A 27,361-nucleotide genomic window follows, 5' to 3' on the forward strand; every position below is an offset into this window, starting at 1 on the left:
AAGACACAGATGAGGACAGAAATGATAATTATCTAAGTACACATGGTCAGGTGTACCCTTGCAAGAGGCAATTTTGGAAATTTAAAAGAATGTCTAGAACTGAGAGTAAAAGAAAGAGCTGAAGATAAATGAATTTTTCTGCTGCGGAAAATAAAACAAAACTTGTTATACTTTTTTTTTTTTTTTTTTTTTTGCCCCAAGAGTATGGGTAAGAGAAGAGAAAAAAGGTCAAGAAAAAATGAAGCATCCAAAGGACTTTTAAGAACAAAAATATCTAAAACTCACCCTTTGCATTACTGTGATATAAACCTCCCATCACCTACCAAGATTTTAATTAACTGTATTTTTTTGTCATCCATTAAGGAAGGGGAACTACATTTTGGTTGTTGCTAATGTGAATTAAAACAAAAAGTCATAAGAATCCAAAGAAATATGAGATTTGACAGATGCAGGGAGCTGGGAAGAAAAGTGAGCGTGAGAACTTAATCCTCCCTCTACCACATGGGATTTGCAGAAATTGGTGGCATTGGATTTTTGAGCATAGAATAAGTCTTCAATCTCAACATATTTTATATTAAAGGGTGGCAATACCTAGATGATATTTGAGTTACCTAAGATTTTTTTATTTCATTAAACATTGTTTACAAAGCTCAAATCAAATTTGCTGAGTCACAATAATGAGTTTGACAAGCAGAGGATAATCATAAATTTGTTCTATAACAAATTATTCCAAACAGTTTGGCTATAAATTGTTTGCTTTACAAATATGGCAGGATAATCAGAACAAATAAAATCTGAAGCTATGGAATAAGTACTTCAATGCAGCCTCAATATACTTAAATCTGAGATATCACCTGTATTAAGTAATAAAGTGTTTCCTAAATGTGAAGACTACCATTAGAACAGAGTTAACATTTGTAAACTGATTTTTCTGGTTTTGAAGACAAATTCATGCCAGAACAATTAAATTGACTTTCCTGACAGAGTAACAAGGATATAAATAGGAGAAAACCAATCGATGTAATCTCATATTATGATCAATACGTAATTTCTTTTATTGAGACCTAAGAGATATGGTGCTTTGTATAATTAAAATTTTGTTAGAGTCATTATATAAAACATATAAGACTAATCAGTTTTCAAATAACTTTTATAGCATTAACATTTATCTGTGTATCTTTAGCTACTAATGCAGTACTTGATTTTAGGCCCTCAATAAATGTTTATTAAATGCTAAATATAAGTAAATTTATTCTTGAATAGCCAGAATCATCAAAATATTAGGATTATTCTATCATTTTAAATAGAATTACCATCTGCTAAAAGTAGAAGAGTAAAACAACTGTGTTGAATTTATATTGATTATATGATTTACTGTTGAAATTTCATATTGAAATAAAATTTCTTGGCTTAAATTTGTTTGCAATCTGTTTACATATAATTATTATTTCTAAACACACTTTTGCTCTTTTATGACCTCAGTAGTGTTCAATGCTGAATAAATATGGATTTATGATTTTTGTTTTTCAGATAGAGGGTCACTTTAAAATCTGGGAATATTGCCCATGTTCTTGGCATTTTTCTTATGTCTAGTGAGACTCTGTAACATTTGAAAATACTACTCTTCCTATCCTCCTGGGTGATAAAGGTTGAAGTAAAATATATTTGATAAGTTCAGAGGAGTCATTTACCAACTATCAAAATGTCCTAAAAACTCTTGTCGATTTTAGCAGCCTTCTAGGGAGAAAAAAATGCTGGCAAAAGGAAATGCCAAATTTGGCTGTAGCAGCTGCCTGTGGTTTAATCTCCAGAAATGTATGTCCAAAACTTCATTCACTTTCTTAACACCTTTATGAGTTTTTTCATATTCTTTATTATTTTCTTACTCTTTTTCTTAAAATTACTTCCCTTTAAATGATTCAATTCAATGTTCCAAAAGAAATGTTGTAATACTACCACAAAAGTGGTAATAGAAATAACTACAAAAACAAATACTGTGAAAAAAGTAATTCAGCTCTAGACAGGTATCATTAACTATGATGGTTTCATGCTTGAACCTTGCTCTCTTGATGTTAAAGAGTGAACTAGTGAGTTTTAGGGCATGGTAAAAACACGAAAGCACCAAACATGTATGTTCTAAATTAAAAACCAGAAGCAGATTAGAGATTTGAGTCAATGTTATTTAATTCTATGGGCATTTATGGCTAAAATTATCTTAAGTACCAGAAGTTGTACCCTATTACACAAACTGGAAATATTGCTCTAGATAAAGCTTTTTAAGGTCTCCAAATCAGTCATGAAGGATTTTGTAATGCACCAAATGATAGCTTCTCCATATGACAGAAAGTGAGTCCCATTCCATTTTCTCTCTTTCCTTTTTTTTTTTTCTCATATTAGCATGCCTTAAGAACTGTATTAGCATGCTTTGAGAAATAAAGTCAGGGACGCCCAAATTTCAGTATTGCTTTAGGGACTGATAATATAGGTAGAAACTAAGGGCCATGTAGTTGATTAAAAACCGCTTTATGTCTAAAGTCCCTATGAAAAGAAAAAATTATATATAAAAAAGGAAGTATAAGACCTACAATAATCTAGCTAGACTTGAGTAAGGCTTTTGAGTTTTGTCTCTTGTTACTATTAAAAAAAAAAAAAAACTAGATAAACCTATGAGCCAGTAAGTAGCAAAGTCAATCTAAAGAAGATTTAGTACAGCATTGCAAAGGAATATGAACTTTACAGTTTAAAAAGTAATGCAAATCAAGTTTGTTTTTTTTTTTGTTTTTTTTTTTTTTTTGAGACGGAGTCTCGCCCTGTCGCCCAGGCTGGAGTGCAGTGGCCCAATCTCGGCTCACTGCAAGCTCCGCCTCCCAGGTTCATGCCATTCTCCTGCTTCAGCCTCCTGAGTAGTTGGGACTACAGGCACCCACCACCACGCCTGGCTAATTTTTTTGTATTTTTAGTAAAGCCGGGTTTCACCGTGTTAGCCAGGATGGTCTCGATCTCCTGACCTCATGATCCGCCTGCCTCTGCCTCCCAAAGTGCTGGGATTACAGGCGTGAGCCACCGCGCCAGGCCCAAATCAAGTTTTTAAAGAAGAGCAAGTTGAACTTCATTTTTAAGGTCTTGGATAATACTAAGGAAAATGACAATATAAAAATAATTTGAGAAATTATTGCTCATGTATAGGATAAACTTCAGAAGAAAAAATATAAAGTAAAAAATAAAAGAGCAAAAAAGATACATAAAAATTTAGTAAAATAGTATAGGAGTAAATGCATCAGGAAAGATGTAAAACCAAAGGAACCCTAAGTAGGAAATGAGTCATTAATATGGTATTTTATTTTAAAATCTTATTTTCAAATGGTACTAGAGTGATGAGATCATGATATTTAAGTATTAAGAGATAACTATTGCTGTTTTTTTCAATAGTGGTTGGATTCTTATTACAGCAGGAATTCAGTTTTTGTGAATTTTAAACAAGAGCAAAGTTGTCAAAGAAGAGAAACTAATGTGAGTAAAGATGTAAATTGGATTCCAAAAGGAGAAGGAAAGGAGTTGGAATGATTTACTGTTTAGTCTGAAGAAACAATGTCTGAAATGAAATTTAATTCCAACCAAATTTACACATCTATATCATTTGCCTATCTTAATTTTCCAATCTGTAAATGAAAGTAAAAAGAATTTCAGCCTAAAATTTGTTTCGCTAGATGAAAAAAAGTATTTATTTTCCTAATATTAGGAGAAAATAAATAGGCAAATCTAGTTCATGAACAAAGTAACTCTCATGGAGACATGTCAAGGAATGTAAATTATAATTATAAGCTAAATCAATTAGTAAAATATCTCTGTCATGAAAGTAACATGATACTTTCCATAATTACAGTGTATCACTTTTTTTTTTTTAGACGGAATCTCGCTCTGTCACCCAGGAGTGCAGTGGCACAATCTCAGCTCACTGCAACCTCCACCTCCTGGGTTCAAGCGATTCTCTTGCCTCAGCCTCTTGAGTAGCTGGGATTACAGGCGCCCACCACCATGCCCAGCTGGCCAGGCTGGTCTTGAACTCCTGACCTCAGGTGATCCACCCACCTCGGCCTCCCAAAGTGCTGGGAGTACAGGCATGAGCCACCGTGCCCGGCCTATGCATAACAATTATTAAACTCTACATTTAAACATTTAATGAATCTTCTTCATTCATTTAACACAGATAATTACAGAATGCCTATATGTACCAGGGCTGTGCTAGGTGATGATATAAACATTAATTATTTATTTTCCTTATCAATTCAAATAATTTACTTATATATCTTATATTCATTATACTACTATTTAGTATGCTTTGCAGGTATGTTCTTAGAGCTATTAAATGTATTCTTTAAAAAATATCCTCAAGTGTACATTTTGTTTGCAGAAAAGATTTTTTCAGTGGTTAATTAGGCTTTAGAAGTTAATGTTCCATTTTTTTTATGTTACAGAATAAAAAAATCTATTTATCTTGTAAGATTTTAAGTTTAATTTACAAATGTGATTATTCCATTTACTAATGTAGTGAATGCAGTCATCATTCTAGGGATCCTTTGGCATTTAATCCCATTTATATATTTTGTTAAGTAAACTCCCTTAAGTATTCAAAACTCTATTATTAATTGAAAATAGTTAACATTTACCACTTTGACTGCTTTTAAGTGTTTTGTAGAACTAACGTATGTAAAAGTATTTTGTAAACTTTCAATTAAATACACAAATACGGCAATATTAGTATTACATTATAATGTCAGATGTGTTACCACATTGAAATGATTCATCAAAGAACAAACTTCATGGCTTTGCTCATAAGTGCTTTAACAATTGATTAGTTTTTAAGATGTTTACATTTTTTAATTACCTTTTCTGCCCTGAATTAGATGGGATTTGAGGAAAATCAAATTTAAGTGAATTAAAGTCTTCAGAAGAATTCAAACATTTCTCCAACTAATAATAGTCTGTCTTAAGCACCAAGAAGCATTGTAAGCAAGCTTCAGTTTGGGCTTCAGAAGACAGCCTCGTGACAAACCTTTTGTCCTAGCCTTGTGACAAGGACCCCATGCAGAACAAGGATTTTGAAGTGTGCAGTTAGCCACAAATCCTTGGGGTCAGTTTTCAATTTAGTGGCACAACAGATAAATCAATTAGTGTATCACTAATTAAAGATGGTGAATACCTTTAACTGCTAAAATAATTTGAGGCAGTCACATCTTACAGAAAGCTATCTCCCTACAAAATGACAAGCCTAAGCAAGCCTTACAAGTGAGGCTTTGAACCCTAAATAGGTAAGGTTTAAGGAGAAACTGAAATTCAGAATAGCAGAGTATCATTGAGAGCAATTGATAATAGCTAAAGCTTAAAAGTGTAAAGTATATCTTTTTTGTTCATAGGGGATTTGTTCTAGAGATGTGGGGAAATGGAAAATCCTCAAATAGTGTACAAAGAATAATGATAATACAGATTTATTTGTAAAAAAAAGAGTTTGTTATTGTCACAAAACACATCAGAGGCTGCCGACATTTCTCTCCATGGTTTTCCTGATATTTCTTAAGATTTTTGAATTAAATACATTCAGTCTCTTTTAAGTAGTAATCATTCTTAAGACCTTGAAGGATCTTATCATCTTTCCCCAATAAGACTTTTAATAGATTCCCTGCTTCAATTTAAAATTCTTAAACTCAAAATCTGAGTTTTATTTATTTCTGCCTAATGTTTGTGACAACTATAAAAGCTAACAGACCAAAACATGACAAAATATAAATGTAAAAATAATGAATAAATCTTAGCGAAAACCTGGTGTAATCATTGCCCAGATTAAAAAATAGAATATTACCAGCAGTGTAAAATCTCCTTGGGACTGTAAACGTATCAGTTATATCCCTCTTCCACTACTCTAGAGGTAACTGCTAATCTGATTTATGGTAATCATTCTTAGCCTTTCTTTATAGAACTACTCTCTATGTGTACATGTGAATATAATATAGTTTAGATTTCAGTGTTTTAATTTTATGTAAATGGCAACATATTGAGGCATTGTGTTTTGCCCAGTATATTTTTATTTTTTTCATTTTATTGATTATAGCTATAGTCATTGTCACTGCTATATACAATACATTGAACAAACAAAGCATAATTTACATATTTATTTTGCAATTGATAGACATTTGAGCTGTCACTAATTTTGGGCTATTCTCAAAAGTTCTGCTAAAAACATATTTTTATTTTTATTTCTATTATTGCATAAAAGCAATACTTACTTAAGTCTGCCAAATTTTTTGATTGGGTTGTTTTTATTTTTCTTACTGATTTGTAGTTTTTTTCTATATTAAGATGAGTCATTTTTTGTCAGTTATATATACACGGCAAATATTTTCTCCCATTTTGTGGCTGTATTTTCAATTTTGCCACTGCATCTTCTGATAAATAGAATAATTAATTCCAATGCAATGAAATGTATGTCCTTTCTTTTATGGTTAGTGCTTTTTTGTGTATTTTCCTGAAATAAGGTTATAAAGCTATTCTCCTATTTTTTTTTAAGTTTTAAAGATTTCCATTCCATATTTAAGTCAATGGTTCATCTGGAATTAGCTTTCATGTGTAGTGCTATGTAAGAGTCTAATTTATTTTTTTCCACTGGCTACCCAATGGTACCAGCAGCATTTATTGAAAAGATCAATCATTACTCACTGCTCTGTTGTACCATCTTTGTTTTATATCAAAGATCTATATATCTGTAAGTCAGTTTCAGAGCTCTCTATTCTTTTCTATTCATCTATGTGGCATCAATGTGACTACCACTTGATTTGTCTACCTTGCACCAATTTGACTGTTTTAATTACTGTATCTTTGTTATGGGACTCTATAAATGGTAGAGTTATGTTATCCTTTCCTGTTTTTCTTCTTTAAAAATTACTAAGGATTTCTTGGTTTTGTGCACTTTTATACAAAATTATAAAAAGCTTCTTATATTCCACATACTGGATTGCCCAGTCAATCCAGTTTTCTTTATTTCAAGTTTTCTTTAACTTTTCAATAAAGTTTTATAATTATTCTCATACAAATAATGCACATCTTTTATTATAATTATTTATAGGTGCTTTTTTATGTTTCCGTAAATGGCATATTGCTACATTTTCTTTTAAATTATTTGTTGCATCAATAGAAATACAATTGATTTCATAAACTTTATATACAGAGACCGTGATAAACTCTTTAATTCTAGTGGGTTTTTTTTTTTTTTTTTTTTGCTAAGTTCTCATAAATACTGTACTTAAACAATCATGTTTACGTGGTGTCATTTGTTTGGGGAAATACCCGAGGTTCGTCATCTAGTGCTAAGGAAATTGAAGATGCAGCACACAAGGAGTGGGATTAAAAGTAGAAAATTTAATAGGCGAAAGAAAGAAGAGAAAAGCTCCCCCATGTAGAGGAAGGGAGGTTCCAAAAAGGTCTTCCTTTTCATGGCAGGATGCAGTGGGCTTAATAGAGGGGCTTGAGGAAGTGGTGTCTGATTTATATAGAACGTAGTGGATTGGTTGGACCAGATGTGACATTTACATAGCTCACGAAGAGCCTGGCTGTCCCACCCTAATTTCTTATTATGCAAATGGGATCTTTACCTGGCTGGGGCCATGTTACTTGCACACGTGGCAAGAAAGAAAAGGGAAGACAAAACCTCCATGTCGAATATACCTGGCTTCCAGATATCCCTTTTTTATTGGTACAATTGCAGGCATTTACCTATGCAAGCTTGCATATCTATGCTTGTGGCTTGATTTTTCAGGCTGCCCTAGAAAAAAAATGATTTGGGGGCTGCTTTTAATTAAAGGAAATTCCACCACGAAATCTTTTATGCTTATTAACTGCCTAAACAATTTCTTTTTAACTCCTATATCAATGTCCTATAACATCTACAAATAATATCAATTTTGATTTTTTCTTTCCAATTCTTAATATATTCATTTTTCATGTTTTACAGCATTAGCTAGGATATTTTGTACAAAGTTTTATAAAAGTAGAATTGTTGGGCAAGATTGTCTTATTGTTATTCTCACAAAATGCTAACATTTTACTATTATTCACGATGATTGCCACAGTTTTTGAAGCTGCTCTATTAGATTAGGAAAATCCTCTTATTGTTTTAGTTTTCTAAGCATTTTTATCAGCAATAAATATTAAATGTGCAGAAGTGTTTTTTCTGCTTCAATGAGATTATCATATATTTTCTCTTTATTTCTCCATGTAATGAATTATGTCAATTGATTTTCTAGTGTAAAACCAACTTCACATTGATAATATAATCTCAATTTGATATAATAAAAGTATCATTTTAAACATTTTGCTGGCTTTTTAAACATCTTTTTTCATAATGGGATTGGTCTATACCATTTTTCTTTTATAATATTGTTGTCAGGTTTTGGTTTCAACAATAAGCTAACTTTGTAACATAAGTTGGAAAATAAAACCTCTATTTTTATTCTCTAGAAGAGCTTATATAAAAGTGAATTTATTTATTAAATAAAATAAAGTTTTGTATAACTTCCATGTGACACCTACTGGGCTGGAAATTTTTTGTGTGAGAAGATTATTAATGGCTGATTTAATTTCTTTTACAATTTAAGGCCTACCAAAGTTTTGTATTTCTGCTTGTGTCAGTTTTGATAGGCTATAGTTTTTAGAAATGTATTTACTTTACATAAATTTTTGGCATAAGGCTTTGGCATAAGGCAAAATTATTGGCATAAGGCTTTTCATAATATCTATTTATTATACTTATATTTTGGCACAATTTGCAGTAGTATTTCCTTTTTCATTTCTATTCACTTGTTTCTGCTCTCTTGATTAGTATCAGCAGAGGATTACCAACCTTATCATTACACATGGGTGTTCTTTGCACTATGTATTTCTTTTCTATTTCATTAGTTTTGCTTTTATTTTTATTATTTTCACCAATCTACTTTTTTATTTTTTAGTTCTAAGACAGGGTTTTGCTCTGTAACCCAGGCTGGAGTGCAGTGGCGTGATCATGGTTCATTGCAGCCTTGACCTCCTGGGCTCAAGCAATCTTACCACCTCAGGAAGCTGAGGTGGTGTGTGCTACCATACCTGGCTTACTTTTGTATTCTTTTGTAGAGACAGGATTTTGCCATATTATCCAGGCTGGGAAAGATACAGATATTTTATTTTCCTAATTATAATATTGATTTATTATCTAATTATATTAAACCCAGAGAAAATACACATTCAGATCTTTAGTTATTTTCAAAGGAAATGTTAGTGCAAGATATCAAGCACAATATGTGAATACTAAAGTTTTAACCAGATATCTAGATATGTTAAATTACAAGAAGATGGGAAAAATAACCATATGCAAATTTTCAAGTAAAATATCTATAATCTGTTTGATAAACCCTGTAAACCCTTTACCTACTCCATGACGTAAACAAAATCAAACTATGTGTGCAGAGAGAGAGAGAATTATTTGAGAAGAGGTTGTCTTTGTAGAATATTGTTTCTGAATCCCATTCCCACCTCTTCCATCCCCAAGGAGAAGGGCTTGTCTGCTCCCTCAATTCAAACCTACTTTAATATGTGATCCTTACAGTTGGAAGGCATAACGGCCTAGGATCTGACTCACTCCTGGGAAATCTAGAGAATTAAAGATAGCCGATAGCTGCCTAACTGCCTTGATGTAGGATCGGGAGAGTTGTTAACCATGTTGCGAATAAGCCTTGTGGGCGGCAAGCCATCCAGGCACTGAGGCAAGAGACCGAGGGCACGAACTTTTTCAGTATAATAAAATATATAAAACAATAAGAATTACACTAGATCTAGATCATAGACATGATTATATATGAATGTCATTAATCATTAGTTTGTAGCAATTACTCTTTATTCCAATATTATAATAATCCTCACTCTATAATCATAACCTAGGGAAAACCAGGCCATACAGAGATAGGAGCTGAAGGGAGATAGTGACAAGTGACCAGAAGACAAGAGTGTGAGCCTTCTGTTATGCCCGGACAGGGCCACCAGAGGGCTCCTTGGTCTAGCGGTGATGCCAGCGTCTGGGAAGACGCCTTTTGCCAAGCGGACCATGGTCTAGCGGTAGAGTCAGTGCCAAGGAAAAACACCCGCTACTTAGCAGACTGAGAAAGGGAATCTCCCTTTTCCCAGGGGAGTTTAGAGAAGACCCTACTCCTCCACCTCTTGTGGAGGGCCTGACTGATGTCAGGCCTGCCTGCAGTTTTCCAGAGGCCTAACCACCTCCCTGTGATGCTGTGCTTCAGTGGTCACACTCCTAGTCTGCTTTCATGTTCCATCCTATACACCTGGCTCTCCCTTTTAGATAGCAGTAGCAAAATTAGTGAAAGTACTAAAAGTCTCTGATATGCAGAAATAATGGCATAAGCTGTCTCTCTCTCTCTCTCTCTGCTTCGGCTGCCAGGCAGGGAAGGGCCCCCTGTCCAGTGGACATGTGACCCACGTGACCTTACCTATCATTGGAGATGGCTCACACTCCTTACCCTACCCCTTTGTCTTGTATCCAATAAATATCAGCGCAGCCTGGCATTCGGGGCCACTACTGGTCTCCGCGTCTTGGTGGTAGTGGTCCCCGGGCCCAGCTGTCTTTTCTTTTATCTCTTTGTCTTGTGTCTTTATTTCTACAATCTCTCATCTCCACACACGGGGAGAAAAACTCACTGACCCTGTGGGGCTGGACCCTACAAAGCCTGCACTGCTTGATGTTGCCAGGGAAAGAGGTATTGGACTGTTTCCTGTGGGCCAAATAAAAGGGAGAGAGAATGAGAGTGTGGGCTTAGGGTTATCCTGAATTCCATTCCTTAGCTCTGCCTGGAGAACTGGGAACATGAGGAAGCTCTTGGTTAACAAGGATGACCAGTGCTTTGGAAGGGGTAAACAGTGAACTCCCAGAATAGGGATTCACCCACATGAGGCAAGGAACTACAGAGGAGAGAGGCTGAAAAGTACACTTTTGAGGAACCCTTGAAAGTACACCATTCAGCAGTTGGGCTTTAACTATCTCCCAGACTGTGAGCACAGCTTACGGCACCACATCAAGTAATGTCTTTCATTCATCCTCTCACTCCTCCCTTACTCTGCTCCCAGTACAGTTGGTCAGAAAGGAGCTTGAGAGAGGAAGCAGAAAAATAGAGACCTCTAAAAAAAGCCACTTTGTAGAATCCTACTCCACACTGGCATGACCTACAAGAGAGAAATTTTAATTATAATTTTGGATTATGTATTCTAATTTCTAATTGATACACTCTGAAAATTTAGTTGTCCACAAAACTGTCCATTTCTTAAAGGTGAGCAAAAAAGCCATAGGTTTCCAATAGTTTCATCAAAGATGAAAAGTTTATATTCACCAAATCAATATTAAAGGGATAGTGGGAAACAAAAATAAAATAGAATTTTAACTACATTTTATGATTTGTGGTTTCTATGTTTTTTAAATCATTTTCTAAGTTTTATGCTTTCCTAAGACTATGAAACAAGAGTGGTAATCACTGCTAAGTTAATTATTTATAGTAACATTTTAATAAAAGCAATCATCTTTATGAAAAATGGAAAGATTTGGCACCTAGAATGTGTCTTTAAAATTCTGAGATTGAGCTGGCAAGCCTAGTTAATTGTAGAAAAAGGCCCCCAGAACCCTATCTTTTCGACATCCATTGAGTCACCACAAACATGGTGACAGCTTTGCAAATCGTATGCCTAATGCTTAGACAAAACCCTACAGCTACTATGAAATAGGTGATGAGATTAACCCAAATGCCCATGGGTCATGCAGAGAGGTAAAAGAGGATAAGGTAGGGTTTAAATGCATATATGTTTGTAGAAAAAAGGGGCATTTCTCAATTTAAAGGGGTACTTATTACTCAGATCTAACTGAATAATGTCATGAGGGGATATGAAGTCCAATTTGTCAAAAAAAAAACCCTGAAAATACAACTTTATTTCTTTTATTGTTGTTATCGTTGTTTTGCAAAATTTCCTTATTTTAAAATATTTGTAAATATTTATACGGTCATAAAACACACCTGGTATGTTACATGTTTAGTGTGGCCAAACAACACAGACATTCAAGTTAGAGGTTAAGGGTTGCTAGCTTGTAAATTCTGGAAGATAGACTGCTAAATTCTTCTTGTAAGTTATCCTAATTCATTAAGTAACGGTAAGCTAATGAACCAGTTGACAAATTTCAGTCTGTTGTTTTTTGATACTAGAAGTGTGACTACCCTTCTAGCCTAGATTCATAATATCATAGCTTCTGCATTTTTTTCATGCTCACAAATGCTAGTAATTTAATCCTCTATATATTCTTAAACTCTTCTTAACAGTTAACAGTTCTCTGGGAACCAGAAATATTTGTGTTTGGATTATCTAATGCATCTTGATCCCACTTGAAACTTTGAAGGGAATACCATAGTTGTTTCTCTAATAAAACTATTATTAAATGTGGCTAAATTTCTTGAGTACCCTATAGGATAGAGGCCCAGGATCATCCAATGTTAATGAAAACATGAGGGACTTTAATAGTAGAAGTGAAAGCAATTGATATGATTTTATAATGATTAGGAGATGAAGGGCGCCTCTTTGCGAGGAGATTGTCAAACAAAGCTGGAATTTAAGCCTGTATGCCTAGTGAGATTTCAGCACTTTGACTAATATTTGTATTAACCAAATCTGTCCTTGGCCAAATTTATCTTAAACTAGTACAAGCAAAAAATAATAATAATAATTTAGATTAAATTTATACCAATATTTCCCCTGAAAGCCCTAGACTCTAACACTTTCCTAGAAAGGTAAACATCTCTGCTTACCTTGTGGGTATGGGACAGTGAAAAGAGCACACTGCACATTGAGTGGATGGAGGGAAGAAGGATTGGCAAGAGCTTTAATGGCAAGAAGGAAGAACTCCACTGGGTACTGGCCTTGTAAGAGTGGCTACAGGGCCTGTGCAGAATACTCTTCCCAAATCCTTAGACCAATTAATGAGTTTCCCCATCTCCTCTTCCCAGCTTCCCAGCTGTCTTAGACAGTTTCTCTCTTTCTCCCAGCCTCTGTCATTTCCTCAATCTCTTTTAACCTCATTTTTATTCTCAATCTTTTTTCCGGATGTTGGTTTCTGTCCCCACCCTCTCTCCAAGTCTTTTTTCTAGCCCCACTCCTAACAAATATCTCCCATTTGCATAAAAATGAGACCACATGGAAAAATGAAAAACATGTTTTTTTGTTGATGTGTACTATGAGAAATAACTCTCATGACAGAGAATTGGCCTTTTACATGCAAAGTGGATGCTTTCTAACATCCCTAACTGAAAAATCTCTAAAGGAAGTAAACATTAGGGAATAGAATAAAACATCTTGCTCCAGAAGAAGCCTATCTAGTGATAACAGGATGAAAATGAAGCAAGATAACTTCAGGCAAAATGTAAATAATTGTTTGTTACACAAAGGTTATAGAACTGTAGATCTGGAAGAAACCTTTCATATCACTTGATTAAACCACACTCATTTTATAGACACGAAAATTAAAGCCTTGAGAGGTTAAAAATTTTGCCTGCCTCAGTCACACAGCAAGCATGTGGCCCCTGGTAACTAACCCAAGTGCTCTTGGCTCAAAGATTCAGTGTACTCTTCACCACTACAGTATGCTGGCTTGTCACACCAGTCAGGGCTCAATGGGAAAAATATAAGAAAGTTGTTATATTGCCAAATATATTCTTTTTTTTAGTGAAAGTACCCTTTCTTTTATGTAATATTCTAATGAATAGCATATGTATTATGGGGAAAGGATTCTGTATTTAACAAAGAACAAGGTGGTTTATCTCATGTCAATTGCACAAAGGGCGTTTGGATTATTTACTGATCTAGGAACAACTGAATTATGTGGTGCTTTTGCTTCTGCACAAGATTAGGATAAAGTTAATTACTCAACATACTGAATTAAGACTTCAGAGTTGGAAAGGTAAACTATGTAATCAAAGTGCCTTTACAATTGAATTTTCATAATTTTACAGTCTATCCTAGTGGGGGTGGGGACTAATCTGATCTAAATGGTTCAGAATTACCTGATGAATTACAGACCACTAATTTTTGTATATGTGAGCAAGTAATAGGAATGACTTGGCACTTGTATTCAGATATTCACGACACTCTGGTATGATTTGAAAAGTCACTATAATTCAATGTTAAGTATTTTCTGCTATTTATACAATAGTAAGAGGGTAGGTCAACTTCATAAAGCAAATCAAATAAGTTTAGCCAACCAAACGAGTATTCCCAAATACACTTACTGCTTCCCCTCTACAGAGGCCAGGGATAAAAATAAATATTGCCCTCAAGTAACTGAAAACAAATCTAGGAATGCCTTGGGTATTTTCAACTCTTCTGACTTTTGTAGAAACAGAATTCTCCAAATTAAAGCAAGGGCTAGCTACTAAATATCACCTCTGTGCCCAAAAATAGGTCTTGGGAAACACACACACAAATAATCACTTAGAAATTGTCCTTGCTTCCTATATACAGTTAAGTTGTAACAAAACCTAATAAAAGATGTTTAAATGATTTTTTCTTCTCCTTTGTATACCTTAAGAATTTTAAACTTTAATTGATATAAAACTTGTACCCAACAAATGAGGCTGTCAAAAAATGAAAAGGAAAGAGAAAAAATAAAAAGTTCATTGATCACATCATTTAATTATTCTAATCCCAATAATGCAATTACTTAATAAATCTTTAAGTTAGTTCACTCTGTGCATTTAAAAAAGGTGAGCCCCACTTTTAAAAATTGGGTTTGCAGAGAGAGATAATTGGAGAATTCTCATGGTTGTTTAGAGTTGTCACAATGGCTTTGAGCTCATTAATGTGGGAGTGGCCTTTGTATCCTGGGGAGAGTGCCCAAGAACTCAACACTTATGTTCTCACACTTGCTGAACACCCTAGGAGGGCGATTTCACAGTTCATACCACAAAAAAAGTATTTCTTTTCCCACTTCAGTTAAAAATAAATTCAATGTGTGATACAAATGGTTTTCTGTGTTTTATGTGTGTGATTTTTATAACTGAAGCATTATTTCAACACATGGCCATTTGGATGTGAACAGCCATAAAAATTATGTAAAGGTATTATGGCTAAAATAGAAATGATACAATGGCAGTTAAAGGCCCAACTAGTAAGGGAAAATTCTGAAATTTATGGAACGGTTTCCTATTTCTCTCTTGATTCTGTGAGTTAATGTTAACTTATACAATAATAGCTAATGTTTTAGTAGTAATTTATGATGTGCACAGTATCTAAAATGGGTATTCCCATTGTCATGTAACACCAATACCATGTCAATATGTATCTTTCTTCTCATTTTTTACATGCAGAAACTGGGATTAAGAAAGATTTAATGTCTGGGCCAATTTGAACATACTTAGAAGCTAGACTCAAACTTAAGTTTTCACATTAAGACCGTGTTTCCTTCCACTAACATATTCAACCTCTCAGATTAAGCAACACTCAATACTTTATGAGAGTAGTAACAATATTTGAGGATGTTGACTATTTTCAGACTAAAAAGTTTTAATTAAATACAAACACAATTTTGCTTATTAATTTGAGTGATTAGTTTATAGATGAAGGTAAATAACATAAATCTGAAAGATATTTGAGAAAATACACCTGTTTGCATATAATGTATAAAATTGTGCCTGCATATATTGTAATTAAAATATTACTTGGCAGTCATCTTACAACAGTTCTATTGTGAAAAATTTTCAGATGCTCATTTTTCACTTTGTGAGAATTAACATTATAATTGTTTAAATATTTTCTGCTTCTGGATTGGAATCAACTTAGAAATAAAATATTTCATCTACGGTGCAGGATATGAGTTCCATTAACTCAGCAAAAACTTTATATAACATTTATCTCATATCAGACGCTATTCTGGGTGCTTTCTGCATATTACCTTGTGTGATTCTTCCAATATCCCTATGAGGTAATTCCTTGTAGAGATATTGCAAGAACCACATAAGGCAATCATCTCCATTTTACAGCTGAGGAAGCCAAAAGTTGAGTAACTTGTCCAAGTTTATACAGCTAGTAAGTGGCAGAGCTGGAACTTGAACTCAGACAATCTGTCTCCAGAAGAATTATAAACGTGACACCAAGTGATTAATTCACTGATAGCTATTTCCTCTTTGTTTCTTTCCTTCTTCTCCAAGTCCCATATTAGCTTCACTGACATTTATAGCCAAGTACATGTTTTTTTCAACCAACATAACAATGACTGGTAGGCAAATGCCTACAACTCCTTCCAACCCATCCCCTAAGAATTAATTGAATCCAGAATATTAAGAAAACATTATTGCTAAGTAAAAATTCATTTATGGCATTATAGTTTTAGTTGTCAGTTTAGAAGGCTTAAGTTGCTGTGAGGCGCAGTAGTGACTTCTAAATTACTCGAGCGGTAAGTCTTTATCCTTATTCTTTTTCAGAAAACTCAACTTACTGAAGTGTCACTACATCAGAAGGTAGCTGAAGAGCAACAGTCCTTGCTTTGATTTTAAGCCACACCAGCCTTGTGTAACTTTATACTATTTCCAAGCATCTGTTTCTTAATCAGTAAGATGGGATAAAGCTGGCCTTGAAATTTGTGATGGAAGTAATGTGTGTAAAGTGCCTGGCACAATAAATGGTAGATGTTAGTAGATGTTGTGACAATACTTCTTTAGGTTAACTTGGACCGTTCCCAACTGTGATCTCCATTCTCTAGTCTTTGACACAACTAATACAGGTTTCAGCTGGAGTATGACTGATTCAATGGATTTAAAAAAACAGTTCACATTTCAGATGAGAAGTACAGAAAGAATGAAATCAATGACATCAACATTTTTTACTACTAACCTCACAGTATAATTCATTACTGCAAACAGGCAAATAATTGCCTTAGAACAGAATCTGTTTAGAATATTGTTAAGCTTATGTAACAAAAGATTGATCAAAGATATTTCATTTTCTTTGAAATGAAAAGGAAGAAGGGTAGTACATATTAATTAGAGTGTCAGAGAAACCGAAACTGATCTTTACTTACATATACACTACCATCTAAACTAAAATGTTCTCATCAAGAAAAATAATAAATCCTGGGTTTTCCTAAATAGCAGAGCCTGAAACAAGGGCTTCTGTTCAGACAGTTTATTAAAAAAAAAAATCTCAGGAAGAGGAGAAAAGGACTAAAACAATGAAACTGGAGCAGGAATATAAGAGAAAAGCATTTATGTATTCAGTGGCTCCATTCCCTCTTTTGTCAGGAGCTGTCTCATAGAATGCTAATGCTCCTGCACTTCCAGTTCAGGCATCTGATAATGCCAGATTCTGAAATTCACCTTTATAACAGAATAGCACCAGAAAGAAAGCAGGATATATGCATTAAAGTGAGGCAAGCGGCTGTCAGGTTACACCCGTGCGTGGCTGGTTGCCATAGCAATGGCTGGAGTAAACGTGGCCGGAGAAGATGTAGGGAAAGACACAACAGGAATCTAATGCTCATACGGTGACTTCTTCTACTTTGGAACTAATTATGATTATCTCTACATATATCATTCTACAGGATATGAAACCTCTATTCAAGTTTTAAAAATCTATTTTTCTTATGGTTGCCCCAAATTTGGGAACCATATAGTGCCCTTTCTAGATGTAATTGACACCACTAATGTTTCCCATGGTGTGCAACGGTACAAAAAGGATCTTGTTTGCTAACTGAGAGAGCTGCTTCTACCAGTCAAAAGGTACTGTTAGCCTAAGCTTACAGACCTATAATGGATAGGAATTCAGTAGCTGGAAAGGATTCAGTACACAGGAATTGAAAGTTACTTAAATTCCTACTCTGAGCTGGGCATGGTGGCTCATGCCTGTAATCCCAGCATTTTGGGAGACCGAGGCAGGTGGATCACCTGAGGTCAGGAGTTCGCAACCAGCCTGGCCAGCATGGTGAAACCCTGTCTCTACTAAAGATAAAAAAATTTAGCCGGGTATGGTGGCGGGTGTCTGTAATCCCAGCTACTTGGGAGGCTGAGGCAGGAGAATCGCTTGAACCCGGGAGGCGGAAGTTGCAGTGAGCCAATATCATACCGTTGCACTCCAGCCTGGGCAACAAGAGCAAAACTCCGTCTCAAAAAAAAAAAAAAAATTCCTATTCTGACATTCAGTATTTAGAAACGTGCATCTCATATTGTTCTTAAAGACAAAGAGGAAGTTGGAAAGTGATTACTAAGAAAAAAAGAATGTGAGTAACTTGAATTAGATAATTATTCACAAGTTAAAATATTTGGCTGCAGCTTGGAATGTAACTTCACCAATGAAAAGGAAAGGAGGGGCAGTTGTCTAGTAAATTCAAAGCTTTGTGAAACCCTTAAATATTCATTTTTTTCTTAGTTTTCTGGATAACTACAATTTTCAAGATAAAATTGCCAGAGAATTTGTTTCTGACAACTGTTATAAATCTTTTGAAAGTAGGAGTTCTAGAATGATCACTTCTACTTTTAGGTGGGGATCATTAAAAATCAGTAGTGAAGAAAGAATGCAAAGAAATGGTTTGCAGACTAAATTCTTTTCCATTTGGATTTGTTCTATATTGGTTTAGTCTTCCTACAATAGACTACCCATTTCAGGTAAGAGATACTGGTGTGGATTAAGCTCAACAGAAGTACTTAGCAAAATTATCTACTCTGAAGCAACTCACGTTACCTATAATGATGCATAAAGATGTATGATTTTTTTTAACTTTCCTCCAACTTCTATTTTTGTAAACTTCACTTGTAAAAAAGCCATTTTGTATTTTTGAGAAGTTGGTTGAGAATAAGGTAGCTCCTTGAATACTTTTAACTATAGGAATGTATTACATTGAATATTTGATACCCAAAAATAAGTAGAGCTGGTTCTGTTTAGATATTCTTCCCCACAGTGGTTATAGTTTGAGAGCTGGCTAACCTTTGATAAGAATCCCTTTCCCTTATATTTGGTGCTCACTTTCATAACTGAAATCAAAATAATCGACTTTTTTCTATATTATGTTCTCTGATTCATACTTGTCCATAACTTTTTCATAAGGACAAGATAGTAAACTATTAGGTGATTGTCATAGGAAGAAATGAAAATATGAAAATAATAAGAAGGCAACTATTTCATTCAATTATCCATTCATTCAGACAACTATGTCCTTATTATGTGTTCAGAACTGTTGCTGAGCAATCTGTAACAAATATAGCCCTTACTTTCAAGGTGCTTATAATCTTGTAGAGAAATAAGACATTCATGCAAATAACTATGACAGAATTGGAAATAAGTACCTTAGGAGAGTTAGATATACGGGCATCCAGAAGAAGGATAAATTGCTTCTCTATGTTATTAATGTTACAATGGGCAAGATTAAGAAATATTTGGATTCAGGACTAAAGAACATTCACCTCTCAACATCACCTCTGGCTCCAGGGGCATACCAACTACGCATCAGACACTTTTAATTTACCATTGAACATCTCTACATAAATATCAGGATTACAGAATCACCATGTCCAAAACCAAATATCATTTTTCTCACTAAACCGTCTCCTCATATCTTTCCTAATCTCTGCTCCCAAGCCATTTTCCTATTTCTGGTATTAAAAAAACTCTGTCTCTGCATTTCAGTCACATTCTCCTTCACTGCCAGTCAATGATATGTCAAATCACACACTTTCTACTTCCTTAAAGCTCTTCCTAGACCCTTCTTTTCATTTTATTGACACACTCTCAGACTTGCAATCACAGTTGACCTAGTTTCCTTACCTTTTATTTCTCTTGACTCCAGTAGTCTAATCTATATTCTGCTGACAGATTAGTCTTCCCATTTTATAGCCATGATCATATAATTCCCATACTCAAACACATTTACAGACTCAAACTAATTAACTATATGAGTCAATATTTCTCATCCTGTTATTCAATATCTCCTGAGGCTATATTTCCAACCTTATTTCTCAGTAGTTAACTATGCCCAAATTGTGACCTCTTTATGTTTCTAGACTAGAATATACCAATGTTTCAACGTATCTACTCAATAAATTCCGTTCCTCTAGAACCTCTTGATTTTCAAGCTTCAAAGCTTATAATAATTTCCACTTTTATATGTAGCCGTTTCAGATGTCCTTACATCCAAAACCAGGCTAGTTGTAAATTTTCTATGTCATTCTTTATTTACCTCTTAAAGCCTACAATATAGCCAAATTTATAATAACTTCCCTCATCTTCCTCTCTCCCCCACTTCTATGGTGAGGGTTAAGTTTTATTAAGTTCTATAAACTTACGATATTTAGCATGGAGTCTGCTGATAGTGTGTTTAATCTTTCTTTTTCATGAAATTGAATGTTCAATCACTATCAAATGAATTTCTCCAAGCAATTAAATACTTCTTCATATACCAGTAAAGAAAATGGTGTTTGTCCCTGTCTGAGAATGCCTACAACATTTTAATATTTCCCAAGTTAAGGCAAATTTCAAAAAGCAAGTGGCACTTGATGAGTAAATGCATATTGTTTCCTTCTTCTTGGAGGAATCTCTCTTCATTAACTTCTCTCAGCCCTGAAAGTCAAAAGCTCATCCATACATCTAGATTTAAAAGCCACTGTAGGGGTCTGTTCAGTTTTAAATACAATTTAGAAAACCTTAAGAAAGAATGGCAGTTCTGTTTCAGAAACCTTCCATACATATTTCAATAGAACAGCTTTCCAAATTGGAGACTGAAAAAATATTATACCACCAACCAAGTAATAAAAAGTAACTCACTGACTGTGATGTAGAAAGATTCCCTTGATTTTCACAAACAGCATGAAAGACTATATTGTAGTTATTTAAATCTGAGACTGACAAAAACATCAGAAGAAAAGAAAAGTAGTCAATTTATCTAAAAGATAATTATTTAGGAATAAATTACTACGCAAAAGAGCATGGATCTGCTTGACAGCTTGTGAATTTAAGGCAGATGAAATGCCTCCCTCCTCACCCCCAAGAATCAACTTTGCTGATGAAATATGTTAATCATTCCTAAGTTTGAGGAACATGTAAAACTCTGAAATCAATGTGTATCTGGAACTAGGGGTTAAGGAAAAATAAAGGTACTCAGTCAGCTTAGGAAATGCTTTCTTCCCTGTGCCCAATCTGCAAAAACAAACAAACAAACAAACAAAAAAACAGGCAGAACCAGGTACAACAAAATCATACATGTAGATGGGAAATTATCTTCCAATCCTTTCATGCTCCACTCAAATGGTCAATTTATACTCTTGAGCTATAGCCTCCTCTCTAAGACAAATGGAGTAGGTTTGGTTTGTTTGTTTGTTTACAGATACTGGCCTTCAGTTAATAAGTAGACTTGTTGGCTGACCTGAAGGAGATAGTTATTATGTAACTATTGTTTCTGCTCAAATGGAAATTATCCTACAGGGGTTAACAGTTCATTAGAAAGAAGAACTGTTAACAGGTTGAGCTCATTACCAGTGAGCAAAAGGAGGTTTGTATTTTCCCAAAATGACCATAACAGAAAAACCTGCCAGTACATCTCTGGATTGTCCTTCACCTTCACGTCTTTCTTAAGGCCTGGTATTGCAGGCTACTTCTATTGATGCTATTCCACTTTACTTTCGGAAGGACGAATGATCTATTCAGAGTTTAACAATGCCGGCGAAGTATTGTACTCGTCGATGCTTGCAGACCTGGAGCAGCGAGCAGCCTAAGCCAGACTTTCAGACTTTATACTAATCTGACACATCTAATTGTGAGCAATATTTTCCATGGCATTGAGATTCCTATCAATCTTCCCCAAGCAGACTGAAGTTACTTATAAGCGAGTGCAATAATTTCTGTGGCACCACATAAATGTTCTTTATTTTAAAAAATCAGATTCTAGTAACTCTTCTAAGTTAAATTTTCTGGCCTTGATACCAGCTGCAACTTAACCGCAGAAACTCCAAGATGCATGATGAGCAAATGTGCGTGAATTTGAAGTATTTTTGAATTTGTACTAAATTTACATAGATATTTACATAGAAATGACTGATAAAATGTTGTTCAGGGAGGGATGTACTTATTTTCTTCCGACATTATCACTGTAAATTAAGATTTTGTAGGCAGTAATCTTTTAAATTGAGAATGAGCAAAATAAAATTAGAAATGAATGTTTTTGTTTTTTTCCCCCCAAGACCCCTCAGAGTCTGAATCAGTCTTTCCCAATTGTGTTCTTTTATGGTAGTTTGTTCTTCAATTTTCACACTTATTAAATCTATTTTATATTAAAATCACATGCTTATTTCTCCCAGTAGTACTTCTACCACTTTGGGCAAGGACATCTTACTTGTTTTTATATTCCTTGCAGTACAGGGTAGGAACCTAATAAATATTGATTAAATTTAACAGTTTATTTTCAATCACTCAGGAAGGGTTAAAAGTCAAATGTAAATCGTTCTCGAAATTGTCCATCGATATACTCAAGGCTTATGAAGATGCAAACCTATTTTTTATCTGAGTTTCTTAACCAGAAGTCAATAGGTAGGATTTTTATGTTTATAAATTCCTGCAATGTTATGCAAAATGTATGTATATGTTTAGATATGTGCATATTTCTTCAGCAAAAATCTATAGACTGTAATCAAATGAATCTCTCTCTATTCACCCTACCTCAAAATATTAGGACTCGCTTCCCTAGGCAGCTTTACTCAACTCCTCAATTTATCAGAGCTGAAAAATAGTTGGGAAAAATACAGGCTAACATCTGCAATATAATGTCTCCGATTACAGCCTTTCACCCACACATGCCAATCTTATTATTTCTGAGCTATGTCTGAAAAGAATACATTTTTGAGAGAGAGTACATTTTTAACCAGCATTGTATTCCTAGATTTTTATACTCTAAAGAGGCCATTGTATATTTCCAGTACTTTGTGATTTCATCGAACATGCTTTCAGGCTGCTGTACCCGCAAACATTTCCCTTCAGTAGAAACAAATACCGTCTCTCTCAAGCCTTCTCCACGCACTCCAAGTCAACATCCAAACACTCAACTCATCAAAGGAATTGCTGCATCTAAGTGTCAGGGGAAGGTCCCTGAAAGTAAACTGAGGCTGAGTCACCTACTAGTGATTTCCAATCCGTACCACTAGAGGAATAAGAGACAAAAATACCTGTGCTGTTACTGCTGCAAATACTGGGCAGAAGAAAAAGAATGGTCACTTGAAGCAGTTCCATGGTGTCCGTAGATGGTGTCAATATCTTCTCTCTCCAGAAGCAGGCAAGGACAATTCCCTCCCAGCCTGGCAGGGCCTTATTAGCGAATGGAAAAGGTGTAGTGAATGTGAATAGCCACTGCCCATTCCTACTTATTTTGGGGGTTCTGATAAAGAACGGGAGGAAATACACACACTCCCTTTGGGAGTTCAGCAGAGAGGAGATTTATTGTTTCAGTCCCTTACAGGAACTCTTTTTTTTTCTCTCTCTTCCTTTGGCAGCCACTTGTGTTTTTGTTACTACATTATTTTGTTCTTCTTCAACAGAAAGGTCGGGACTGGTTTTGAACAGAAACAGATCCTTCTTGAGAATGGATCATAGGGCCTTCTAACTTTTGTTTTGAAAGTGCATTCTGAAGTGGTTATAAAGGGGCCTCATTTAGCAGCTACTCAGTTGGGATAAAGAGGCTTTCACTGCCCGAGGGTTAAATTTTAGAGCAAAATCCATCAGGAATCAACTTAACTTTTCTCTTTCCAACTTGAAAGCCAGATTAGAGAAGGCCACCTTTTGGATATAAGTGAAAAATTGTATTAAATAGATTATGCTCTGCTCTTGAGTAAGCAAAAAGACTTTCAAAGGGTGTACAGAGAAGTTTTTCAGGCTTTTTAAATAGAATTAAGCAAAGACATGTGAATGTCTATTGATCACTCCTGGTTTTTACTAAAGAACTTTGATGATGAATAAGGAACAATTACTTATAACACCTCATGAATGCTCTTCTTTAGGGGACAGGGTTGGAATGGCAGTGGGTGAAATGCCATCACACATCAGTGAAGCTGGGAGAGGTTGACTCTTTAAGACCGGAATGCCAACCAGGCTGGATAATTTATATAGCAGGGGTCACGTTGATGTCAGTTGTGACTGATTAAAACGTGGTGATAACACAGCCACAGTCCTGGGTACAAGCCCCGTGTGTGCCAATGACGTTATATTTTTCTTCAGCCACAGGCTTCATGTCTCATTTTAGCTGATCATCCTTTTATGTACCTTTACTCATGAGGCTTTACTGGACAACATTGTCAATGAATCGGTGTAGATTCATTTTCCCCACAAAACAAACAAACAAAAAAACAAAAACTGTTCAAAAATTATACCTTTACCTGTTTGCAAGAAGGGCACACAGTTTCACTGCTGCACCATGCTGGAAAATACTTCATACAAAACGAGTGAGACTGAGTCAACTGCTCAAAACACTTAAAAACGTTAGCTTGTTTTATCCAACGTTATACCAGGGGTCAGAAGAGCTAAGTTTCTATTTTGTGCATAAGATTGTATTTTACCCTCTTCTAATTGATTTTCTAAAACAGACTGCCTTTGGCGTTGTTACTTTATTTGGCATATCCTGGAGAATATAAAGATAGGAACATATGTGAATAGATGTCACATGCACTTTCCAGAAATAAATTGGGGTGTGGCCATGTGAAATCACATTCGAACCCTCACATTGCCTCACTTCCTGCTCCTTCTGTACTCAAGTTGTCAGTACTCAGAGTCACCACTGATGCTGGTCACAATAATTTCTTCAGGGATTCCATGGCATTTGGACTCCTCAGCACTAAGTGCTATGCATTTCCATTTAGTACACTAGATACCTATTCTAAGAATGCTTGACAGTAGAATATTAAGGCTACTTAAAAGACAAAGGGCCTGTTGATGAAAAACAAAAACTAAGAAACATCTTAAAATGCTAGCCAAAAAAAATTTAGAATATAAGAACAGAAAAGAAAAAACAAAAAGGAGTAATAATGAGGGGAGGGGTCAGCCTTGCTTTACTAAATCAGAAGATATTTTTAAGGTAAAATATTTAATTAAAACAGCAATGATTGCCAGAGGAGACAAACAGATCAGTGGCATAGAATAGAAAGTACAGACACAGAAATATTTATATTTGTTGCTATCTACATAAATATACACGCAGATATATTTACAGATATGTGTTTGCATATGCATGCTTGTGTGTATATGCATGTATATATAGAGAGAGAGATTAAATATAGGTGAGTTCAACATGTAGTGACTGTGATGAATAGGGTATATATTTATTGTGGGGTTTTTTTGACAATGTGTTAACCATCTAAGAAAATTTTAAAATTAAGTGTCTGTTTTACTTAAAATACCAAATCTTACATGTTAATCTTATATGTTAAAGGTTTAAGTTTAAAATACAAAGCACAAAATTCTAGGAGAGAATATGGGCTACTACATATAATTGAGGTAAAGGGGACATTTTATGCATGACACTAAAGGCAAGGCACATAAAAGAAAGACTTCATACATTTGCTTACACAAAAATTAAAAGATTTTTGGCATAACATACCATGAATTTAAAAGGCAAATAAAAAATTTTGCAACAGTACATGATAAGTTATCTTAAAAAATAACTTCTGATCTAAAAAGCAATGACTCTACAACTGAAAAAAGGCAAAAAAATGTCTCGCAAGAAATGGAGGGCCAGTAAAATCCAAAACTGTATTCATCACACCAGAGACCAAAGAAACGAATATCCCAACATCGCAACAACGTGTTTTGCCTTTTATATATAATTAGGTATAGTTTATGACAATACTCATTTTTGATAAATGTTCAAATAAAGTAACTATCTTATTCTTGGGGTATGACCTTTCTGAGATGTGACTAGGCAATATACATCAAAACTGTTAAAGAACCACACTCTGAGCTTGCAAAATTATATGTTTAGAAACTTATTCTAAAAATGAAGATATTCATTGAAGTCCATGTAATTACAAAAATTTGTCAAAACATTAATTATTGAGGAAGAATATTGTTCTGCCACAAAATACTAATTAGATAACTTTTCATAGATGTGGAAATATATTCATGACACTTTGTTGCATGTATATATGCATATATATACATATGCTTATCATTTATATATGTGAATGTACGTGTATATATGTATATACATGTAAATGTGTATATATGTATATACATGTATATGTGTGTATATGTAAATACACATATACATACATACACATACAGAGCAAGAGAGAGTAAGATACAAAATGTTAATATTGCTTATCTTCTGAAATGAATTATGGGTAGTTTCTATCACATTTTAAAATTTTCCATGAAAAGATCTTCCAGATTAAACACATATTGTTTTTACCTCTTAACAACAAAAACATTTCTCTTGACCTGATACATTTTGTTTAATTTAATGTTTTGAGTGTATATTTATACATATATTTATTAAACATTTTGTATTCTAACCTGCTGGAATGTTTTCATTATTAGGAAATGTATAATTTAAAAGCACTTTAATAGAAGAAAATATGTGAAGAGAACTGAACCACTCTAACCTGAGAGATGAAAACATGTCTTTTCTCTTTAATTTGTTGTTGTTGTTGTTTGTTTCTTTTTCACAATTCATCTTCCGAATTGCTTGCTGAAAGAAAAAGTAGCTGCTAGGAGGTCATGCAAGAGCAATCTCATAATTCTTTCCAAATGCATATCAAGGCCTGTCATTGACATCTTTGACACTGAAGAAATTGTATAATGAAGACTCCAACACTCATGATTTATGTTAGCTTATGTGGCACTGAAAAGATTTATTCAGATAGCACCATTACTAGGGCCCCAAATTAAACTCCCTTTCCATACTTGCCTTCTTCCTCTTAGCCAGCTCATTACCCTGAATAAAATTATCTAAAATGAGAGGAAAGCCAAGAAGTAATTTCATGAACTGGCAAAGAGCATGATCTTGAGTTCAAATCCTGTCTCTGCCTTAGTTTTATGTGACTTACTGAGCTATTTGGCCCCTCTATGCTGAGCTATTTGGCCTCTCCATGCTTAGCTTCCCCACAGAAAAATAGGATAAACATCATGCCAACTTTCTAATGTGGTTTAGAGGACTAAGTGAGATTCCAGAAAGTCTTCTAAAAGTACATATTAAAACAAAACAAAACAAAAAACAGAAAAAAACCTACTAACCTTAAACTTCTAGAATCTTTCAGTTGTTAGGATTTTATATAAACCATCA

At 34.5% G+C, this 27,361-nt stretch overlaps 1 protein-coding gene and 1 long non-coding RNA gene across 3 annotated transcripts in view; one reads left to right on the forward strand and one right to left on the reverse strand.

The window, feature by feature from the left end:
- The window catches only part of EMCN (endomucin), a 122,604-nt gene extending 99,099 nt beyond the window's left edge, over window positions 1–23,505 (reverse strand). Inside the window, exon 1 of one of the 2 annotated variants that reach the window (XM_016951918.4) lies at window positions 23,259–23,505. In XM_016951918.4, the coding sequence (XP_016807407.1) occupies window positions 23,259–23,322 (64 nt within the window). In that variant the 5' untranslated portion in view covers window positions 23,323–23,505. The remainder of the gene's footprint in view (window positions 1–23,258) is intronic. The other variant, XM_016951919.4, reaches the window with a different exon arrangement.
- Window positions 1–27,361, forward strand: part of LOC134809901 (uncharacterized) — a 357,341-nt gene that overhangs the window by 303,286 nt on the left and 26,694 nt on the right. The gene's annotated exons all lie outside the window — the stretch shown is intronic.

Source organism: Pan troglodytes, chromosome 3, assembly GCF_028858775.2.
Source record: "Pan troglodytes isolate AG18354 chromosome 3, NHGRI_mPanTro3-v2.0_pri, whole genome shotgun sequence".
In the NCBI taxonomy this organism is placed as follows: Eukaryota; Metazoa; Chordata; class Mammalia; order Primates; family Hominidae; genus Pan; species Pan troglodytes.